Source organism: Rhinoderma darwinii, chromosome 1 (genome assembly GCF_050947455.1).
Source record: "Rhinoderma darwinii isolate aRhiDar2 chromosome 1, aRhiDar2.hap1, whole genome shotgun sequence".
In the NCBI taxonomy this organism is placed as follows: domain Eukaryota; kingdom Metazoa; phylum Chordata; class Amphibia; order Anura; family Rhinodermatidae; genus Rhinoderma; species Rhinoderma darwinii.
The window spans coordinates 299,651,629-299,674,153 of record NC_134687.1 but is presented as its reverse complement, the minus strand read 5'-3'; the positions used below and the strand labels follow the sequence as shown (position 1 = coordinate 299,674,153).

Below are 22,525 nucleotides of genomic sequence, written 5' to 3'. Positions count from 1 at the left end.
TGCAATATAATTCATCCCCTGGCGGTATATTAAATGCTGCCCGAATCTCACTCACCGTCATTACCAACCCTTCTTCCGTTAGCAATTGTGATATAGCAACTACCTCTCTAGATGACCAGTAACTCTTCCCTACCAACCCGTGCAGATGGGAAAAGCTCGGATTATCCCATAGCGGGCTCTCCGCCACCACCCCCACACATCCCAGTAAATCTTTAGCCTGTTGCCAGACTCGTCTCGCCAGCTTATGTAAGGGTAACAGGGAGCGGTGTCTAAAATCATGCGGCTCCAGTATCGGCCACAAATTTTTTAAGCCCAGTACCCGAGCTAGATGATTCTCCGCATTAGTCTCTAGGGGGGGGGGGAGACCCAAGAAATCAAGTACCTGAGCTGCCCCGCCAAATAATATAGAAAAACATCCGGTAACGCAGCCCCAGCCTCGTCTTTAGGTCTTTGTAAAATCGACAGCTTGAGCTTAGATCTCCCCCCCCCCCACACAAACGGCGCGAACATCGAGTTTATTAGTTTAAAGAACTTTTTAGGCACCAACACATCCATGTGCTCCAACACATACAAGAACTTTGGCATCACTATCATTTTTAATAGATTAACGCGTCCTGCTACTGATAAAGGCAGGCCCTTCCACACCTGTAGTTTGTCCCTTAGATACGTGACCAAGGGTATTACATTTAACCCATACGATTTAGAGCTATCTCTAGCAATATTAATCCCTAGGTATTTGAACTCTGATCTTACCGGCAGTCCGCTAAACTGGGTGCCCCATCCACAATTATCCTGTCTCAATGGCATCAGATACGATTTAGACCAGTTAATTAGTAACCCTGAGTACCTTCCAAAATCGTTAATGAGGGAAATAGCCCTGGGGAGGGTTGCATTGGGGTTCGCCATGAACAACGCCATATCGTCCGCATATAATCCTATCCGGTCCTCTCTGTCTCCTATTCTAATTCCCATATATGCAGGATCCTTCCTGATGTTAATGGCCAAAGCGAAGAGAAGTGGTGAAAGTGGGCACCCCTGCCTCGTGCCCCTATGGAGGCCAAAGGAAGGGGACAGGGCCCCATTCACCAACACCTGCGCTCGTGGAGCTTTATACAACAAGGAGACCCATTTAATAAATCTCTCCCCAAACCCAAATCTTCGCAGCACTGCCAGCAGATAAGGCCATTCTACCGAGTCAAATGCCTTTGCCGCATCCAGAGATGCCACCGCCCAGTCCTGCTGCTCCTCCCATCCAATCTGTGTCACCACCTGTACCCGCCTAATATTTTCTGAGGTGGACTTGCCAGGTATAAAACCGCACTGGTCTGAATGGATGATCTCTTTTATCACTCTGCAGAGTCTACTAGCTAACATCTTAGTCAAGATTTTGTAATCTACTGTCAGCAGCGAGATCGGTCTATATGAACCACAATCTTCTGGCTTTTTGTCTGGTTTTAGCAACACTATTATGGTGGCGTCACACATGGATTCCGGAAGAGCGGAATTCCTATAGCTGTGTTCAAACAGGGCCAGCAATTGGGGGGCCAGCAGCTCTCCATATTGTAAATATACCTCCAGAGGAATACCATCCGGCCCTGAAGCCATCCCCTTGGCCAACGAAGCCATTCCTTCCAAAATCTCATCTAACGTAAATGGAGCCTCAAGCGATGCCATCCCCTCCGCTGTCAATGTGGGGAACCTTATTCCATCCAAGTATCTCTCCATCTCCTCCATCCTATAATCAACTTTTGATGCATACAGCTGATCATAAAACTGTGTAAATTGCTCGAGAATCTCTCCCGGGGAGGTGTATATCTCATCTCCAGGCCCCGCAATGCCCATCACCGGGGGGGATCTAGAACTGTTTCGTACCATTTGTGCCAGAATTTTACCCGACTGGTTGCCCAATTCAAAATGGGATTGTTTGCTAAAGAATAAGCTACGCGATGTCTTATCCCTCAGGATCTGTAAATATTGTCTACCCAGATTTAGCCAAGCATTCCGGTTAGCTGGCGTGGGATCCTGAACAAATACCCCTTCCGCCTGTGAACATTGATATGCTATATCCTCCTCCTGCATGGCGGATGCCCGTTTTACATAGGATATGGAGGATCGGAGACACCCCCTTAAATAGGCCTTGAGAGTATCCCACACCAATGACCGATTCTCCATCTGAGCATGTGCTTCTATAAATATTGATAACTGATCCGGTATGCGATCATTCTGTTGGATGAGCTGAAGCCAAAACGGGTGTATTTTACCCATCCCCCTTCTGCCTACCTGCGGCCTTTTTAATGTCAATAAGATCGGACTATGATCAGAGATCCCCCTCGGTAAATGATCCACTGTTTCTATCTCCAGGAAAACCGCATGTGATCCAAATATATAATCAATTCTGGACAACGCGTTGTACTGCAAGGTGTGACATGTAAATTCTCTAATCCCTTCATGTGTCGCCCTCCACAAGTCTATCCATCCCATTTCTTTTACCAACATGCTCAACTGAGTGGGCCTACCAGGGCCTCTACTCCCATTCCCCTGCAGTCTATCCATATCTGGGTCCATAACCAAGTTGAGGTCCCCCATCATGATCACTCGAACCCCCGGGTATGCTGCTACAAATCGGACTGCCTCCTGAATTACTGCCAATGAGGCTGGTGGAGGATTATACACCCCCAGGATCACATATGGGCAGTCATCTATAACCGCATGTAAAAAAATGTACCGCCCCTCCGGGTCTACATTGGATTGCAGCAATTTCCATCTAAGCTCTGCATGTACTAAGATGGCCACCCCTCTGGAGTACGAAGTGTGCGAAGCATGACCCGCCCATTGTACCCAGGGCTTATTCAACTGCGCCACAGTGTCCGGTGTCATGTGTGTTTCTTGTAGACACGTTATATGTGGACGCTGTCCCCGCACAGCAGCAAATATCATATGCCTCTTTTCAGCAGACCCCATTCCCCGGACATTCCAGGACATTAACCGTAATCCTGCCATTTCATGTTGTTAACACACATTGAAGCACCATTGCCCTTGATTCTATCCCCCAACCCCTGAGTAACAATTATCCCATTCCCGTATGCATTCCCCTCCATGACTCGTAGGTGTGCAATATCAAAGCCGTGTTCTGTGGTAATGTGAGTTGACTCAATATCCTTCATAACACTTTCAAAAACAAACATTGCTCAACAGGAGCTAACCTTTGTAGCCTATACTCTAGGGGGTAGTTTCTACGGCTAGCGTGTTTCTGCCGCAAATACACTATCTGTATGAGTGTAGCGCCCCCCCGAGCCAGCATCCCCAGGTACTTATAGAAACATTTTTAATACCTGACGTATAATATCAGTCCCCCATACCTTCCATTTAGAACATATAAGGATGTTACTATGGGGCTTGAACTGCCAACCTTATAACATGGGCCTCATGCCCCCCATAACAATTTGCAGATAATATGGTACATCATCACATCATTATCTTAGAAGGATACTTTCAGCTGGAACGTCTGTACTATAAGCAATATGGGGTATCCATGAGTTCCATATGTCAGACATAACTTCCATCCTGCACAGCCACAGCACTCATCTTCGGGGAGATTGCCTATGCTTTCTCGTAATCCATTCTTCCGCCTCAGTTGGATTCGTAAAAAATATGGCTCTGTCTCCATCCACAACCCGCAATCTAGCCGGATATGCCATCGAATAAGGAATCTGCAGGTCTCGTAGTCGGCGCTTGATAGGGACATAGGACGCCCTCTGTCTCTGCAAATCAGGAGAAAAATCCGGATATATGGACACAGAAGCATTTCCAAATCGAATCCCTCCGGCCTTCCGAGCTTCCAGCAGCACCGTATCCCGATCTTTGCAGTTCAGCATCCGAGCAAGCAGAGGTCTTGGGGGAGCACCCGGAGGTGGTAATCGTGCTGGGACCCTGTGCGCCCTTTCTACCGCATACGCCAGCGAGAATGATGCATCTGGGAAGGTCTCCTTCAGCCATTTCTCCACAAACTCTCCCGATCTCTGCCCCTCTGCCCTCTCCGGCAGCCCCACAATGCGGAGATTGTTACGGCGCGATCTATTTTCCAGATCGTCGGCTTTCTGGCGCCACAAATCCACTTTACGGTGCAGATCCTGTATAGCCGCCGGTACATTAGCAGTGAGATCTTCCAAGGCCGAAATCCTGCCCTCCGTCTCCGTCACTCTTTCCCGCACATTCTGCAGGTCCTGCCTGAATAGGCCCACGTCCACTCTCACCTCATCTATCTTCGCCGTGAGTGTCGTACGTGTCTCAAGGATGGCTGTCAGCAGCTTATCCGATGCCTCCTGCAACGTGAGTCCCGCATCCCGTTCAGAGGGAGCTGATGTGGATGTCCCTGCCATTGCCGCAGCCTGCCCAGCAGAGCACTCGCCGGCGCCATCTTGGATTACCACGCGGGCATAGGATTTCAGTTTTTCCGCCGCATTCATCGCTTTAGGCGGGCTCATCTTTTTTTTGGAAGATGTCCTTCCCTTCCGACGTAGCTGGTAAGGAATTTTGGCAACTTTCACGGATTACAGTACCGTCAGGAGGATATAATGCAGGATGCCAGCCCGGAGCTATCGCCACACACGTCCTCTCACATCAGTAGCTGGCCACGCCCCCCAAGTCCTTTATTATTAGAAAAAAATTAAACTCTTCCTAATTGGTATCGCTGCGTACGTAACGGCCTGAACATATAACGTAATTTATCCCGCACGGAGACAGCCATAAAAAAATAATTGAAAAACTATACCGGAATCGCTATTTTTAGGCACTTCAGCTCCCAAATAATTTTCATAAATAGGGATCAAAAAGTCATATTTACCCAAAAATTGTACCGATAAAAACTACAGTTTGTTCCGCAAACAACAAGCCCTCACGCAGCTTTCCTGATAGAATATGGCAACACAAAAACAAAATAACTTTTTTAAAACCGAGATTTTATCGTGCAATCACTATAAAACCTATATACATATGGTATCGCCGTAATCACATCAAACCACAGAATAAATTAAATATGTCATTTATAGCGCACGGTGAATGCGGTAAAAAAAAAAAAAAGTATAAAAATAGAAGTTTTGACGGCCTAATTCCACTAAATTCAGCAAAAAAACCTATGGGATCAAAATGCTCACTATACCCCTAGACAATTTTTTTTTTTTAGGGCTGTAGTTTCCCAATGGGGTCACTTCTGGGGGGCGTCCACTGTTTTGGTCCCTCAGGGGCTTTGCAAATGTGACAGGACACCCGAAAATCAATTGAGTAAACTCGAGCTCCAAAAGCCAAATAGCGCTCCTTCGCTTCTGAGCCCTGCTATGCGTCCAAACAGCCGCTTATTACCACATATGGGGTATTGCCGTAATCAAGAAGAAAAAGCTTCCCAAGATTTGTAAAGCAATTTCTCCTAATTGCTTGTAGAAATTTATAATTTCTAAGTTTTATTGAAAAAAAATTTAGATTTTCATTTTTACGAACTAATTCCACAAATTGTGTCTTTTTGGGGAGTTTCCACTGTTTTGGCACTACAAAACCTCTTCAAACCTGACATGGTGCCTAAAATATATTCTAATAAAAAGGAGGCCCCAAAATCCACTAGGTGCTCCTTTGGTTCTGAGGCCTGTGGTTCAGTCCATTACCGCACTAGGGCCACATGTGGGATATTTCTAAAAACTGCACAATCCGGGTAATATATATGGAGTTGCGTTTCTCTGGTAAAACCTTGTGTTACAGAAAAAAATGGATTTTCCGACAAAAAAAACACATTTTGTAAATTTCACTTCTACATTGCTTTAATTCCTGTGAAATACCTAAATGGTTAAGAAACTTTCTAAATGTTGTATTGAATACTTTGAGGGGTGTAGTTTTTAAAATTGGGTGACTTATGGGGGTTTCTTTATATAAGGCCCTCAAAGCCACTTCAGAACTGAACTGGTACCTATAAAAATAGGTTTTGGAAATTTTCTTGAAAATGTGAGAAATTGCTGCTAAAGTTCTAAGCCTTGTAACGTCGTAGAAAAATAAAATAATGTTCAAAAAACAATGCAAATATAAGGTAGACATATGGAATATGTGAAATAGTAACTATTTTGTGTGGTATTACTGTGTCTTACAAGCAGATAAAGAAAATTTGCAAAAATTATTATTTTTCTAATTTTTAAACATTTTGGTGTTTTTCACAAATAAGCAATGAATTTATTGACCAAATTTTTCCACTAGCATAAAGTACAATATGTCACGATAAAATCTCAGAATCGCTTAGATAGACAAAAGCATTCCAGAGTTATAAAGTGACACGTCAGATTTGAAAAAAATGGGGCTGGTCCTGAAGGCCAAAATGATCTCGGTCTTGAAAGGGTTAAGTTACAGGGGACTTGTTTGCTGTATAATTTGTTTGCTACTTTTTCTATTAATAGTGTCATTTTCATCATTTAAATCGATCAGGTGTATGTAAAGCTGAGACCTCATGCCAGGGAATTCCTGGAAACGGTTTGCAAAATATATGAGGTGAGAACAGATACATAAACTATGGAACTACTATTAACTTGAGGGTGGTATTGCTACCTTACAGTAAAGTGAATTGCTGGCCGCCTCGTGTGACCCATCACTGACCTGTTTTTATTTATTAACTAGTTCACAATTCAAGGCCGGTTTATAACTGCCGCATTTTCGTATATGTGTTACGCATGCAATACCAGGACCTCCTGTGAGTCTCCTGAACTGAACTTACATGATCACAAAAGCCTATAAAGCCTCATGACTTGAATTAGGATGAGCTGCAATACCAAATAATGCCAACGGACAAGAGTGGTGCTGTTTCCGCTTACTAATGAACAATCCTTTTTAACTTTTTATTTTTTTTCTTAGGAACCACCACTGGTTTTGCATGAACTTATTACATAACAAATTTGTTTTTAATAATTATATTGACTCCTTCAAGAGTTTTCCACTCTTATCCTTGGGCTATGTCTCGTATTTCAGCTCAGCCAAAAGTGGTTCTACTTTAAGGACTTGTCCACACGTAACGAAATTGCTGCGTACTTTCCGTCCGGAATTGCGGATGGGAAAATACGCAGCGGAATACAGTAGCAGCAAAGTGGGTGAGATTTAACAAATGTCATCCACAAGCTGCGGAAAAATTCAGTCCAGAAATTTACCTACGGTGCGTCCTTTTAGTACCACAGAATGTCCATTACTTCTGCGGAAAGTGGACTGATTTCCTGCATTTTACTGATGTACTGCGGAAAAGCTGCAAAATTTCTTAGAGGCATGGAAATAACATCACAGGAAGATGAAATATCACCATTACACAGCCCTTAAAAAATAAAATAAAAAATCTGCTCTATTTTCCGCAGTAAAAAACGCATGAAAGTGTCGTTTTTACGCAACGGATTGTCTGCTAGTTTGTGGAAATGCTCCGGAAATTTTCTGCAGCAAATCCATTACGTGTGGACAAGCCCTTATGCTGGGTTCCCACGTAGCATAAACGCCTTGGAATTTCCGCAACGGAAATATGTGCGGAAATTCCACAGCATTTACAGTAGCAGCAAAGTGGATGAGATTCAGGAAATCTCATGCCCACACTGCGGGGGAAAACAGGCAGTGTAAACGTTAATAAATTAACCTGCGGTGCAGAATTTAACTCCGCAGCATGTCAATTTATGCTGCATTTTTGTTCTTCCGCTGCAGGTTTTCCCCATTGAATTCAATGGGGAAGCAAAACCTGCAACAGAAAGCCATGTTTTGCGGCGTATTCACAGCATTTACGCCGCAAAAATTGCAACGCCGAAAACAAACATACGTACTTACCCAGAATCCCCTCCTCCTTCGCGCAGTCCGGCCTCCTGGGATGACTTTGTATCCCATGTGACCGCTGCAGCCAATCACATGGCCTGAAACATTCTGCAGGGAGGCCGGAGCGTATGTCAGAGGAGGGAGGGGGTAAAGTATGTGTGCTTACTCAGCAAAATTTCCGTTAGAAAAATCACACCACTTTTTTCAGACGGAAAGTCCTGCGGGTTCCAGGTCGTATACGCTGCGTGGTTTTTACGCAGCGTATCCGTCCCGTGCTAACCCGGCCTTTAGGTTATATTCACACACGAGATGTGTTGCAGAACTTTGAGATTGCCCTATTTCTCTAAATGGGGGTTGAAGAAATCCATGCACATGCTGCAGAAACAACCCCATTCAGATGTATGGAACAGATTTTTAGTCGCAGAAATTCTCGACTGTCCTGATCGTGTACTCAATTGTCTTTTTTATTTTTTAATGCAGATATTTGTCTTTACTACAGCAAAAAAAGAATATGCTGAAAAGATTTTAAAATTCCTGGATCCACAGAAAAAGCTAATCAGGTGTTTTAGGATGTATCTTCTGTTAACGGTCCAGTGTATAATATATGAACCACTAAAAACATGCATTTACTTCCTTTTTTTTTTCTTCAGATGTTCTGTTAACTAACGTACGTGTATTGTTTAACCCCTTGGTGCATTTTCACAGCGGTCACGTCACCTTTCCACCCCAGTCTAAGTCCTGCACAGGTGTCCCGTGCAAGCTGGAGCCAGGGCTCGGCTGTCTGACAGCCGGGCTCCTGCTCCAAAGGCCGTGATCGAAGTTTACTTAGATCACGGCCATTTAACCCGTTAAATGCCGCCGTCAATAGCGACTGCGGCACTAAAATCGTTTACAGAGGGAGGGAGCTCCCTCTCTCCCCCATCGGCAGCCCGCAAATGCAATTGTGGGCCTCTGATGGGGTGCCATGGCAGCTGGGGGCCTGATAGGCATATGCCCTTGGGCAGACCTGTGGGCCTCTATTAGGATGTGCCAGAGGCACGTCCCAATAGACTGCCTGTCAGATTTATACTGACAGGCAATAATGCTGTGGTAAACTGCGTATACCAAAGCATTATAGCAGCGATCTAAAGATCGTATTGTTAAGTCCCCTAGTGGGACTAATAAAATAAGTAATAAATGGAAAATAAAAATTACAGTACAAAAAAAAAAAAAGTGGTTTTATTTAGTGAAAGTGTAAAAAGTAAATAAAACTACACATATGCTATCGTCGCAACCGTAATGGCCCAAAGTTCATATGTAAATTAAACCGCAAGGTGAACACCGCCAAAAACAATGGCGAAGTTGATATTTTATTCCATTGCCCCCCAAAAAAGTAATAAAAGTTAATCAATAAGTCCCATGTACCCCAAAACAGTACCAATAAAAACTACGTCCAGTCCCGCATTAAACAAGCCCTCATATCGCTACATTGACGGAAAAAGAAAATACGGCTCTTAGAAAGCGACGATGCAAAAAGCAAATCATTTTAGTTCAAGATTTTTTATTGTGCAAAAGCAGTAAAAAATAAAAACCCCTCCACATATGTGGTATCGCCGTAATCGTACCGACCCATAGAATAAAGGTAACATTATTTATGCTGCACTGTGAATGGCGTGAGTTTAAACCGCATAGAACAATGGCGGCATTTCAGGTTTTTTTCTATTCCCCCCCCCCCAAAAAAAAAGTTAATCAGTTAATCAAAATATGATCCGTACCACAAAACTGTGCCATTAAAAAGTACAACTAATCCCGCAAAAAACGAGTCCTCATACAGCTATGTCGACACAAGAATAAAGAAAGTTATAGCTCTTTGAATAAGACTATAGAAAAACAAATAAAAAGCTTGGTCATTAGGGCCTAAAATAGGCTGGTCACTTAGGAGCTAATATACCCTTTATGGACGTCCCTCTTTTAGCCTGAGCGGAGAGCCAAGGCTCTGCCATGTATCAGGTTAAGTCCAAACGCAGCCGCCCGGTCGCGACGCGTTGTTGCGGGTAAAACGGACCTTTACCTGCAAAATAGAGTGGTTATTATAGAACCACTCCCACAAAAAAAAATTATTCTCTGGCCCGTTGGAAAGGCACATTATGTAAATTGTGGTATCTTCTTACCGGTTGCTGTATTTGGAGTTATCCACTCCCTTTTGGTCCTCAGCTGTGTCATGTGACCAGCAATAGGACTCAACAACTGCCACAGCGTCTCATGTGTGGTCTGGAAGTCAGTTTCTCTATTCATTACCATCACAGCCTCAATGTGGGTCTTAGATTCTCTATTCATTCCTGTAAGACTCCCATCGAGGCTGTCATGGAAATGAAGAAAGAAACTTCATCACAGGAGGTTACTTCCCGCACGAGGACATATAGTTACTGAGTCGTTCCCGGTACACACGGTCGGTGACAGTGTGCACCGGGAACTGGGAGGTCAGCTGTCCCTGACAGCGGACACTCCCCTGTTGCCGGTCAGCGGTCCATCGCTGCTGGTCTCGGCAATTAACCCCTTAGATGCGGCGATAGATTGCGATCCCCGCATAGTGGAAAGAATGTTAGTATTCATTTTCACGGCCTAATTCCACTAAATTCTGCAAAAAATCTGTGGGGCCAAAATGCTATCCATACCCCTAGAAAAGTTCCTTGAGGCGTATGGTTTCCAAAATAGGGTCACTTTTGGGGAGTTTCCACTGTTTTGGCACCACAGGACCTCTTCAAACCCGACATGGTGCCTAAAATATATTTTAATAAAAGAGGCCCCAAAATCCGCTTTGCCGGTGCTTCAGACCATTAGCACACTAGGGCCACATGTGGGATATTGATAAAAAGTTCAGAATGTCCACACGTGCTATTTTTGGGCCGTAAACGGCCCGAAAAACATCTGAAAAATCGGAAGCAGAACGCCTCCAAACATCTGCCCATTGATTTCAATGGAAAAAACGGCGTTCTGTTCCGACGGAGCGTTTTTTACGTGGCCGTTTGTCACTTGAGCAGTTTTTGGAGCAGTTTATCATTGACTCCATAGAAAAAACAGCTCCAAAAAAGGCTGTAGAAAACGCCACGAAAAACGAGAGTTTGCTTAAAAAAAACGGCTGAAAATCAGGAGCTGTTTTCTCTTGAAAACAGCTCCGTATTTTCAGACGTTTTTGATTTTGTGTGCGCACATACCCTCACAGGTCAGAAATGTATTACGTACGAATTTTGGGGGAAAAAAAAAGAAGAAATTTGTAAATCTCACTCTACTTTGCTTTAATTCCTGTGAAACGCCTAAAGGGTTAAGAAACTTTCTAAATGCGGTTTTGAATACTATGATGGGTGTAGTTTAACCCCTTAAGGACACAGCCTGTTTTGGCCTTGTGGACACAGCCGATTTTTGCAAATCTGACTTGTGTCACTTTATGTGGTAATAACTCCAGAATGGTTTTGCCTATCCAAGTGATTCTGAGATTGTTTTCTCGTGACATGTTGTACTTTAGGATACTGAAAAAATTTGGCCGTTAAATTCAATATTTGTCAAAAACACCAAAATGTAGAGAAAATTTGCAAAAATCTGCATTTTTCTAAATTGTAATGTATCTGCTTGTAAAACAGATAGTAATACCACACAAAATATTTACTAGTTAACATTTCCCATATGTCTACTTTATGTTTGCATCGTTTTTTGAACGTGCTTTTATTTTTCTATGACCTCACAAGGCTTAGAACTTTAGCAGCAATTTCTCGCATTTTCAAGAAAATTTCAAAAGGCCATTTTTTCAGGGACCAGTTCAGTTCTGAAGTGGCTTTGAGGGCCTTATATATTAGAAACCCCCTATAAAACACCCCATTTTAAAAACTGCACACCTCAAAGTATTCAAAACAGCATTCAGAAATTATTTTAACCCTTTAGGTGTTTCACAGGAAATAAAGCATGAAATGTACAAATTTCTATTTTTTTTTTTACGAAATTCATTTAATAAAAAAATTTCTGTAGCACAGAAGGTTTTACCAGAGAAACGCAACTCAATATTTATTGCCCATATTCTGCAGTTTTTAGAAATATCCCACATGTGGCCCTAGTGCGGTAATGGACTAAAGCACCGGCCTCAGAAGCAAAGGAGCACCTAATGGATTTTGGGGCCTCCTTTTTTTAGGAATATATTTTAGGCACCTTGTCAGGTTTGAGGAGGTCTTGTGGTGCCAAAACAGTGGAAACCCCCCAAAAGTGACCCCATTTTGGAAACTACACCCCTCAAGGAATTTTTCAAGAGGTATAGTTAGCATTTTTAGCCCACAGGTTTTTTGCTAAATTTGTTGGAACTGGTCTGTGAAAATGAAAATCTACCTTTTTTTCTGAAAAAACATACGATGTTTTAGTTTTTACAAGAAATAAAGGAGAAAAAGCGCCCCAACATTAGTAAAGCAATGTCTCCCGATTACAGCAATACCCCATATGTGGTAAGAAACTGCTGTTTGGACCCACGGCAGGGCTCTGAAGGGAACGAGGGCTATTTGGATTTTGGAGCGCAGATTTTGCTGGAATGGTTTTCGGTGCCATGTCGTGTTTGCAAAGCCCTGGGGGGACCAAAACAGTGGAAACTCCCCAAAAGTTACCCCATTTTGGAAACTACACCCCTTTTCTAGGGGTATAGTTAGCATTTTGGCCCTACACGGTTTTTGGTGAATTTGTGGGAATTATGCCGTGAAATTGAAAATCTAAACTTTTTTTCTAATAAAATGTAGTTTTAGCTCAGATTTTTTCATTTTTCCAACAGATAAAGGAGAAAAAACAAATATTTGTAAGGCAAACTCTTCTGAGCACAGCAATACCCCATATGTGGTAATAAACTGCTGTTTGGACACATGCGGAAGTTAGAAAGGACAGAGCGCCATTTGACTTTTGGAGCTCAAGTTTTGCTGGAATGGTTTGCGGCCCCATGTCACATTTGCAAAGCCACTGAGGGGCCAAAATAGTGCAAACCCGGCAAAAGTGACCCCATTTGGGAAACTATACCCCTCGTGGAATTTATCTAGCGGTATAGTGAGCATTTTGACCCCACAGTTTTTTTGCTGAATTATTGGGATTATGCAGGGAAAATGTTTTTTTAATGGGAAGAGGGTCATGTGACACATCAAACTTATCGATAATTTCACAAGAAAAACAATGGTGTGCTTGGTTTTAACGTTACTTTATTCTTTCATGAGTTATTTACAAGTTTCTGACCACTTATAAAATGTGTTCAAAGTGCTGCCCATTGTGTTGGATGGTCAATGCAACCCTCTTCTCCCACTCTTCACACACTGATAGCAACACCGCAGAAGAAATGCTAGCACAGGCTTCCAGTATCCGTAATTTCAGTGTCTGCACATCTCGTATCTTCACAGCATAGACAATTGCCTTCAGATGACCCCAAAGATAAAAGTCTAAGGGGGTCAGATCGGGAGGCATTTCTTCTGCGGTGTTGCTATCAGTGTGTGAAGAGTGGGAGAAGAGGGTTGCATTGACAATCCAACACAATGGGCAGCACTTTGAACACATTTTATAAGTGGTCAGAAACGTGTAAATAACTAAATGAAAGAATAAAGTAACGTTAAAACCAAGCACACCATTGTTTTTCTTGTGAAATTCTCGATAAGTTTGATGTGTCACATGACCCTCTTCCCATTGAAAAAACTAAAGTTGGATACAAAATGTCCGACTTCAAAATGGCCGCCATGGTCAACACCCAGCTTGAAAAGTTTCCCCCCTCCCATATACTAATGTGCCACAAACAGGAAGTTAATATCACCAACCATTCTCATTTTATTTAGGTGTATCCATATAAATGGCCCACCCTGTACATTCTTTCCACTAAAATATTGAATTGTTTTCATTTTCACAAGGAATAAAGGAGAAAAAGCGCCCCAACAATTGTAAAGCAATTTGTCCCGAGTCCGGCAATACCCCATATGTGGTTATAAACTGCTGCTTGGATACACCGCAGCGCTCAGAATGGCAGGAGTGCTACTTGGCATGTAGATTTTGGTTGATTGTTTTTTGGGCGCCATGTCGGATTTGCAGAGCCCCTGAAGTACCCGTACAGTAGAAACCCCTGAGAAGTGACTCCATTTTGGAAACTTTACCCCTCAGGGTAATCATCTAGGGGTGTACTGAGCATTTTGATCCCACAGGTGTTTCATAGATTGTATTAGAATGAGGCAGTGAAAATGAAAAATTATTTTTTTTCCCAAAAATATGTAGTTTTGCAACCCATTTTTTTTTCCCCACAAGGGGTAATAGGAGAAAAAACAACACATAATTTGTCACCCAATTTCTCCAGAGTATGGCAATACCCCATGTGTGGCCCAAAACTGCTGTTTAGGCACATAGCAGAGCTCAAAATGGAAGGAGTGCCATGTGGCTTTTAGACCACAGATTTTGCTGGACTGGTGTATGGGCGCCATGTCTCATTCGCATAGCTCCCTTAGTTACCAGAGTAGAGTGTAAAACCATGAGAAGTGACCCCATTTTGTAAACTACACCCCTCAAGGCATTTATCATTTGCCTGGACATATGACAGGGCTTAGGAGTGAAAGGCGCATGTGAGGCCTATTTTCGTGATTTTCGCAGCATTAGCCCACAATGGCAGGGCTCTGGGGTCAAATAGTAAAACAAACCCCCAAGTAGTGACCCCCATTTTGGAAACTGCACCCCTCAAGGCATTTTGACCACACAGGTTTTTTTTTCTATTAGAAATTAATGCTCAGTGGATGGTGCAAAGTGAAAATTGCAAGTTTCCACAGGTATGTGCCATTTTAGTGCACAATATTTTGTGCCCAGTTCATGCCACTGAAGACAAATACATCAAACTGTTAAGCGGGTTCTCCCGGGTATAGCGATGCCATATATGTGGACGTACATTGCTGCTTGGGCACGCTGCAGGGCTCAGAAGGCGCCATTTGGCTTTTGGAGCGTGGATTTTGCTCGCTAGTTGTTCTGTTTGGGGTATTACTGGTATTTCAGTTTATAATGTGGGGGTACATGTAATCTGTGCGGAGAACATCAGGGTATAATAAGAGGGTATAATAATTGGGTAAATAAATAATTATCCACAGATGTGTGGCCAGTGACGCACTGATAAATGGCGCCCAATCTTATCCGCTTTTGGAACACTCTGCACATTTTGCATCGCCATATTCTGAGAGCCAGAACTTCTTTATTTTTTCTCCACCGGAGCCGTGTGAGGGCTTATTTGTTGCGGGACAATCTGTAGATTTCATTGGCACCATTTTGGGGTACATGCAATTTTTTTATCACTTTGTATTTCATTTTTTTTGGCAAGCAAGGTGACCAAAAACCTGCAATTCTGATGTTTTTCATTATTTATTTTTTTACGGCGTTCGCCATGCGCTATTAATGACAATTTTACTTTATTCTGCGGGTCGGTACGATTACGGCGATACCATATGTATATAGTTTTTTCTTATGTTTTGCAGCGTCTGCACGATAAAATCACTTGTTTCAAATTTATTTTTGGTGTCACCATATTCTGAGCGATAACATTTTTATTTTTCCGTCAAAAAAGCGGGAGGGAGGGCTTGTTTTTTGCGGGACGGGCTGCAGTTTTTAATGGTATAATTTTGGGGTACATGCAACTTTTAGATCCCTTTTTTTTATTCTGTTTTGCGAGGGGTAGCGACTAACAAACAGCGATTCTGGAATAGTTTTTTATTAATTTTTTTTACGGTGTTCACCGTACGGATAAAATAGCGTGATATTTTTATAGTTTGGGTCGTTACGGACGCGGGGATATCACATGTGTACTTTTTTTTATGTTTTTTGGTTTTTCCTATAATAAAAGACTTATTATAGGAAAAAAGGCTGTTAGTGTTTTTTAATATGAAATTTATTTTTGTAACTTTTTTATTAACTTGTTTTAACTTTTTTTTTGTCCCACTAGGGAACTTGAAGGCATGAAGCCCTGATCGCTATTCTAATACACTGAACTACCTACATAGTGAATAGCTGACAGCTCTAATACACTGCACTGACAGCAAGCCTATTAGGGTTCGCCTCCCGGCGGGGCCCAATAGGCTTCGTACTAGGAAGAGATTGTTAGGCTACGGTTGCCATAGCAACCATCGAAAACCCGCTGGTGCCGATGGTTGTCATTAGCAACCATAGGGTACGATCTAATCACTTAGATGCAGCCAAAGCTGCATCTAAGGGGTTAATCGGCCGGATCGGAGCCTAGCTCCGGTCCTGGCCGTTAGGGCACGATGTCAGCTGTGACAAACAGCTGACACCCACGTCCGTGGCAACCATTGTGGTTGCCGACAGGCTACATGTCACATCGATCGCGTTGATCGATGCATCGAAGGGGTTAATCGGCCGGATCGGAGCCTAGCTCCGGTCCTGGCCGTTACAGCAGGTTGTTGCACAGCCGATACCCGGCAGTGATAGCGCTGGCTCAGCTTCTGAGCCAGCTTCATCACATACACTACGTCATGGAGCTGTAATTGGTCAGTCTGCTTTGAATGGTCACCTGCCGTCTTACGGCACAGTTCTGTCACCTTGTCCTTTGACAGGGTGACCGTTTTTAGCCAGGACACACCGGTACGTCCCGGTGCCTTAAAGCACTTCAATGCAGGACGTACCGGTGCGTCCTGGTGCGTTAAGGGGTTAAAATGGAGTGATTTCTAATATATAAGGCCCTCAAAACCACTTCCGAACTGAACTGATCCATGAAAAAATAGCCTTTTGAAATTCTTAAAAGTTTGAGAATTTATAAGCCTTGTAACGTCCTAGAAAAATAAAACTCAAAAAAACATGCCAACATAAAGTAGACATATGGGAAATGTTAACTAGTGACTATTTTCTGTGGTATTACTATCTGTTTTACAAGCAGATACATTTAAATTTAGAAAAATGCAAATTTTTGCAAGTTTTCTCTAAATGTTGGTATTTTTCAAAAATACTGAATTTATCGACCAAGTTTTTCCACTAACAAAGTACAATATATAACGAGAAAATCTCAGAATCACTTGGATAAAAGCATTCCAAAGTTATTACCATATAAAGGAACATATGTCAATTTGAAAAAATCGTGTCCACAAGGCCAAAACAGGCCGTGTCTTAAGGGGGTTAATTAATGTACCATTATGGTCGAACAACTTTTCAGGTTTAGGGCCGTTTTACCTGCAATAACACGCGGCCATTAACCAGCTAGTTGACAGCTGCGCCGCACATTGTGTCGGCGTGGTAGTTGACCACGTCGCAACCGGACCACTCATTTTGGACTTACCCATTGCCCATTAGTTTGCACAGTATGTAATACATTTCCTGTTGTGACCATTGAATGGAAATGTAACATCAGCTGATTATTGGGTTTTCAGAAGTGAAATCCATGGTAATCCACTGATCGCAGCTTCCGTCTTAACCCCTTCCAGTCGTAAACAACTTTCAGATTTAAATCTTCGTTTTTTCCTCCCCACCATCCAAAAGCCATAACGTCTTTTATTTTGCCGTATAATATACTAGGAAACGGGAGAAAAATTATTTGTGGGGTAGAAAATGAAAAAAAACAGCGATTCATCCTTGGTTTTTTGCGTGCCGTTTTTATGGAATTCACTGTGCAATTAAAACATGTTAACTTTATTCTGTGGGTCAATACAATTGCGGCGATACCAAATGTATAGTTTTTTTTTCTATATTTTACAAGTAAAAACCGAAGTGTAAAAAATTTATTTTGTGTCGCCAAATTCCGAGAGCCATAACTTTTTTTTATTTTTCCATCGATTAAGTGGTATGAGGGCTTATTTTTTGCGGGATAAGCTGTAGTTTTTAATATTCATTTTGGTGTACATGAGACGGTTTGATCACTTTTTATTTCATTTTTTGTGGGAGATTAGGGGACCAAAATATAGACATTCTGGCTTTTAAATTTTTTTTTTTACGCCATTCACCGTGCAGGTTAAATAATGATATATTGTAATAGTTCAGACTTTTACGGATGCGGTGATACCAATTATGATTATTTATTTAATTTTTTACTATGCTCTAGGGTGAAAATGGGAAAAGGGTTTTTTTTTTTGGAACTTTAAATTTTTTTTTTTTTACACATAAAAAAAAATAAGAGTTAAAAAAATGTATTAGTCCCCTAGGGGACTTAAACTAGCGATCGCTTGCACGATATACTGCAATACTAATGTATTGCAGTATATCGTGATTCTGACAGGCATCTATTAATAGGTGTACAAAGATGGCGGACTTGGGGTCTTCATTAGGCCCCCAGGCAGCCATCGTCCCCCCGCGATAGCGTTGCGTGGGGCGCGATGAGCTGTTAGAGGGGGCCGCCCCCCTCTTTCTAACGATTTAAATGCTACGGCCGCTATTGACCGCGGCATTTAACTAGTGGGATTGCGCTCGAGCGCGATGCCGCTCATTACTCTGACTCATTACTCTGTTACAGCCGACACCAGCATCGTATGGAGCGAGTTCAATACGTGAGCCTGCTCCATACTTCCCCTACCCAACTTTGGCGTATGGATACATCAAATGTCGGGAAGGGGTTAAAGGAGTTGTTTTTAATAACCTCATAAAAACACTAGTTCGTGATTTGATGTGGTTACTTGTTATACCTTAGCGTAATAAATTAAACTATTGAAACAAACTATAGTACATTTTTAAATTGCACTTTACTAAAAATGTATCTAACTCTTCTGCAGGCACCGCCTTTATCAGAAAGATTGTGTTTGTGTATCAGGTCAATATGTGAAGGACTTAAATGTTCTTCATAGGGATCTAGCCAAAACCGTTGCACTGGATACTGTGGCTTATACTCTCCCCTTCCATGTAAGTAAATTGTATCTTCTAGTTCTGAAACTACTACAACATGTTATACTTCAATCTCTTTCAAATGCAAAACTCCTACTATGTCATTTCAGCTTACAAATAGAATTCCTGTAAGGAGCTGGTTAGGAAACCAAACCGATAAGGAACTTCTGACCATGCTTCCGGTTCTGGAGCAAATGACCCATATGGTAAGCAATACTATAACCATGGGTTTTAATCTACTTTTTCAAAATACATTGATTATGTTCTGTAACCATTGTACATTCCCAATAGACTGTGTATATAAACCCATAGATCCTAACTGCTCTTCCCATATCTTTCCTTTACCCGAACAGGACGACGTACGACAGGTGATTTCCCATCAATTTCATGTTGATGAACTGGTTGCGTCATGAAGACTCCATCGTAAATAAATGATACTACGTTAAGGCTGGATAAATGTAAATTAGATCTGTCAAGTATTGTATATTTTTGATGATGGATTTTTTTACATTTTTGTTATTATTGTATATTCGTTTTATTCCATAAAATCCAGTCATCTTGTAAGGGTTTACGTAAATCTTAGTGATTTAAAATGGAGTCGGTTGGTGGAATATTTTGAACCAAACTAGGACCCTAGGGATCAAAGCTATACAAAAATTTTGGATAGAATCAACTAGAAAAACATTTTAAAGAAATATGCATGAATGTGTTTTTGTAGTACTTTTTGTTTTGCATTTCCTCATTCAGTCAGGTTAGATTTGTGCACAATACAACCTATTTGTACGTCCAGGGACAATTTATTTTGCCTGTTATATATATCGTGTCTTATAATAGAACATCAGGCAGAAAAAAAATATATAGAGTATAACCAAGTAAAACTTGGTGTATTGACCTATTAGGGCACAGTCAGACGTGGCGGAGTTTTTCCGCTGCAAATGTTGGTGCAGATTTGGGGCAATTACGCAATGAATCTGCACCAACATTTGCATATTTGACAGGTAATTCAGACGTTGCAGAAAACACAACGGACTTGCCACAGATTTCAGTTTTTGCATTGCAAAGGTTGAAATCCGCAGTGAAATTCTGCTTCTCCGCAACAGACCGTGCATGCTGCGGACTGAAAATTCCACACCGCAGCCTATGGTCCGCAACGTCTGAACTTTCCAAAAAATATATAGAAACAAAATTTGAAAAACGGCCGCTGGAGAATTCCACTGCGGTCTGTCCACAGCGGAATTTCACAGCAATTCCGCCACCTGTGAATGTGCCCTTAAATTGTATATATAGCCTATATATCAGGTCAATTAATACAAAACTTTTTAGAAAAATACAAAATGTTCTTTATTAATTATATACAATGAACATAGATTAAAAACGAATCATACAGTGCAAAACAAGGTGTCTATATCAGGGCGAGGAGCATATGAATATGAGTATAGAAATGATCTATAACCACAGAGTAGATATTAATGTCAGAATACATGCAAAATTATTATAGCCAAAATCCCCATGCATGTATTAGAAAAAGCAGGGATCAAGAAACCAAAGATATAAGAGATACCAATTTGTCTAAATGATGTAAAGAACCCCTGGTAGGTATACTATTAATTCAAAGCGCTTGTAAATGACCTGACATATCTGAATAGGAATATTAAACAAGTAAACCTACCCATATTGTTGCTCTTGCACCGTAGAGACACCAAACCCGACGCGCGTTTCGCCGGGATGCCTTCGTCCGGGAGTAGATTTGTGTATAGGCATCATTAATATGGGTCTGGAGTTAACGTTGCTAGGGCATATGCACACTCTGCAGTTTTTCTGCAATTTTCACACCAACACAATATGCGAATAAGCCTTGCTTTGTGTTGACTCTTTATTTCCCTTTTTTTTTTTTCTGTCAACGCCTCATAAATGCATGTGTTGAATAAAAAAAAAAGTGAAATTACGGTTTCCAAACAGTGGTACAAGGCAACATAATGAAATGGCTTTGGGGAAGTATGGTATTAATCGGAGCATTTTATTTTTAAGACTGAATATTTTTGTGTCCACATCTCACTTTATCATCATCAATAGAGAAGAAAGGTCTCATCTGCGCCTTGTACATGGAGCCTATAATGGAGACATACTTAGTCCTTATTCACACAAACTTATTTCACTTCTGTGTGCTTTCCATTTAAATAACTGACCGCACTCAGACCAATGCAATTCAATAGGGCTATTCACACATCCATGTTTTTCACAAAGCGTGTGTTCATTGCGTGAAACTCACGGCCTCTCCAATTCTGGTGCGTTTTTGTGAATCCAACTTGACCATTGACGTTTATTTGTGCAGTTGATCACGCATCTGTTGCTAAACAAATGCAGAGGGGAAAAAAAGAAAAGTAAAAACAAGAAGTGCTTGAAGAGGAGAAACAAGGAAGAGAAAAACGGATATGGAAACGACATTGAAATAAACGAGAGGACGACCTGTTAGACACCATGCACACTACTGTAGATTTTGTCCGTAGGTACGGACCCATTAATTTCTATGGCCAACCGACACCTTCCCGTATATTTACGGGAACGTGTCAATGCCGTAGAAAGGCTCTGCAAAAGATAGGACATGTCCTATGTTTTTGCTTTTTACGGACATTGCTCCCGTACTTTTTATGTGGGAGCACAGCCAGCAAATGCGGGTGGCCATGCCTGTAATCACGCCTTAGCATGTAGAAGACTTTCTTTTTATCAATCCAGTACAAAACTTGACCGTACAAAGATGTAAAAACTGAAAATCCCAGCAGTGGCAAAGGTTGCCTGATTTCATATTTAATGAAGAGACATTGCTGGAGCAGAACAGGCGTTGGTACAAGCTGAAAGCGACGTTTTGGGGACCACCCCCTTCCTCAAGCATGAGTAGTACTCACTAGTATCTGATTAAATACCCGACAGCAGCGACAATAATGCAATCAACCCATTACGTAAGCAGATTAGGCCCCGTCCGGAGGAGAAGCCTAATCAGCTTGCGGTCAGTGAATGACTGACAGATCTAATACATTGCACTACATAGGTAGTGCAATGTATTAGAAAAAAAAATCTGCCGGTTGGACCCCCTAGTGGGACTAAACAAAAGTGTAAAAAATAATAAGTTTCAAGTAATAAAATAAAAAATTGTTTCCCTTTTTTCCCCACATCAAGTCCTTTTATTATTGAAAAAAATAAACCATACATATTTGGTATCGCCGCGTCCGTAACAGCCTGATCTAAAAAAATATGCGATTCATTCCACGAGGTGAATGGTGTAAAAAAAAACAATGCCAGAATTTGTTTTTTGGTTACTTTGCCCTACACAAATTGAAATAAAAAGTGATCAAAAGTCGCATGTATCAAAAAGTCGCATGTATCAAAAATTGGTAACTATAAAAACTATAGCTTGTCTCACAAAAAAACAAGCCCTCATACAGCTCCGTCTGCGAAAAAATGTAAAAGTTCTGGTTCTCACAACATGGCAACAGAAAAAATACATTCTTTTTACAAAAGTAATTTTATTGTGAAAGAAGTTGTAAAACAAAGATTTGCAGTTTTTTTTGGTCACCTTGCCTCTCAAAAAATAGGATAAAAAGTGATCAAAAAGTCACATGTACCCCAAAATGGTGCTAATAAGAACTACACCTCGTCCCGCAAAAAAACAGCCCTCATGTCACTAAGTCTATGAAAAATAAAATTACTTAAGGCTCCAATAAGTCAGGATATAAAAATATTTTATAATAGTTGTGCAGGCCCGAGGGGAACATTTCTTCTATTTCAAGAGGCAATTTATCAAGACCCTAAAATTAGGGAACCAGGAAGGGGAGGGCCCACACATATCTGCTGGAAGCTAGGGTGCTCGTATTCTACCAGGACAACACTTTGCACCTTT

At 41.6% G+C, this 22,525-nt stretch overlaps 1 protein-coding gene across 1 annotated transcript in view; it reads left to right on the top strand.

Moving 5' to 3' along the window:
- Window positions 1-20,493, top strand: part of LOC142746274 (CTD small phosphatase-like protein 2-A) — a 67,068-nt gene extending 46,575 nt beyond the window's left edge. Inside the window, exons 6-10 of the mRNA XM_075854907.1 lie at window positions 6,460-6,522; window positions 8,290-8,369; window positions 18,522-18,648; window positions 18,741-18,836; window positions 18,984-20,493. Of these exons, the coding sequence (XP_075711022.1) occupies window positions 6,460-6,522; window positions 8,290-8,369; window positions 18,522-18,648; window positions 18,741-18,836; window positions 18,984-19,043 (426 nt within the window). The 3' untranslated portion in view covers window positions 19,044-20,493. The remainder of the gene's footprint in view (window positions 1-6,459; window positions 6,523-8,289; window positions 8,370-18,521; window positions 18,649-18,740; window positions 18,837-18,983) is intronic.
- Window positions 20,494-22,525: the final 2,032 nt, after the last annotated feature.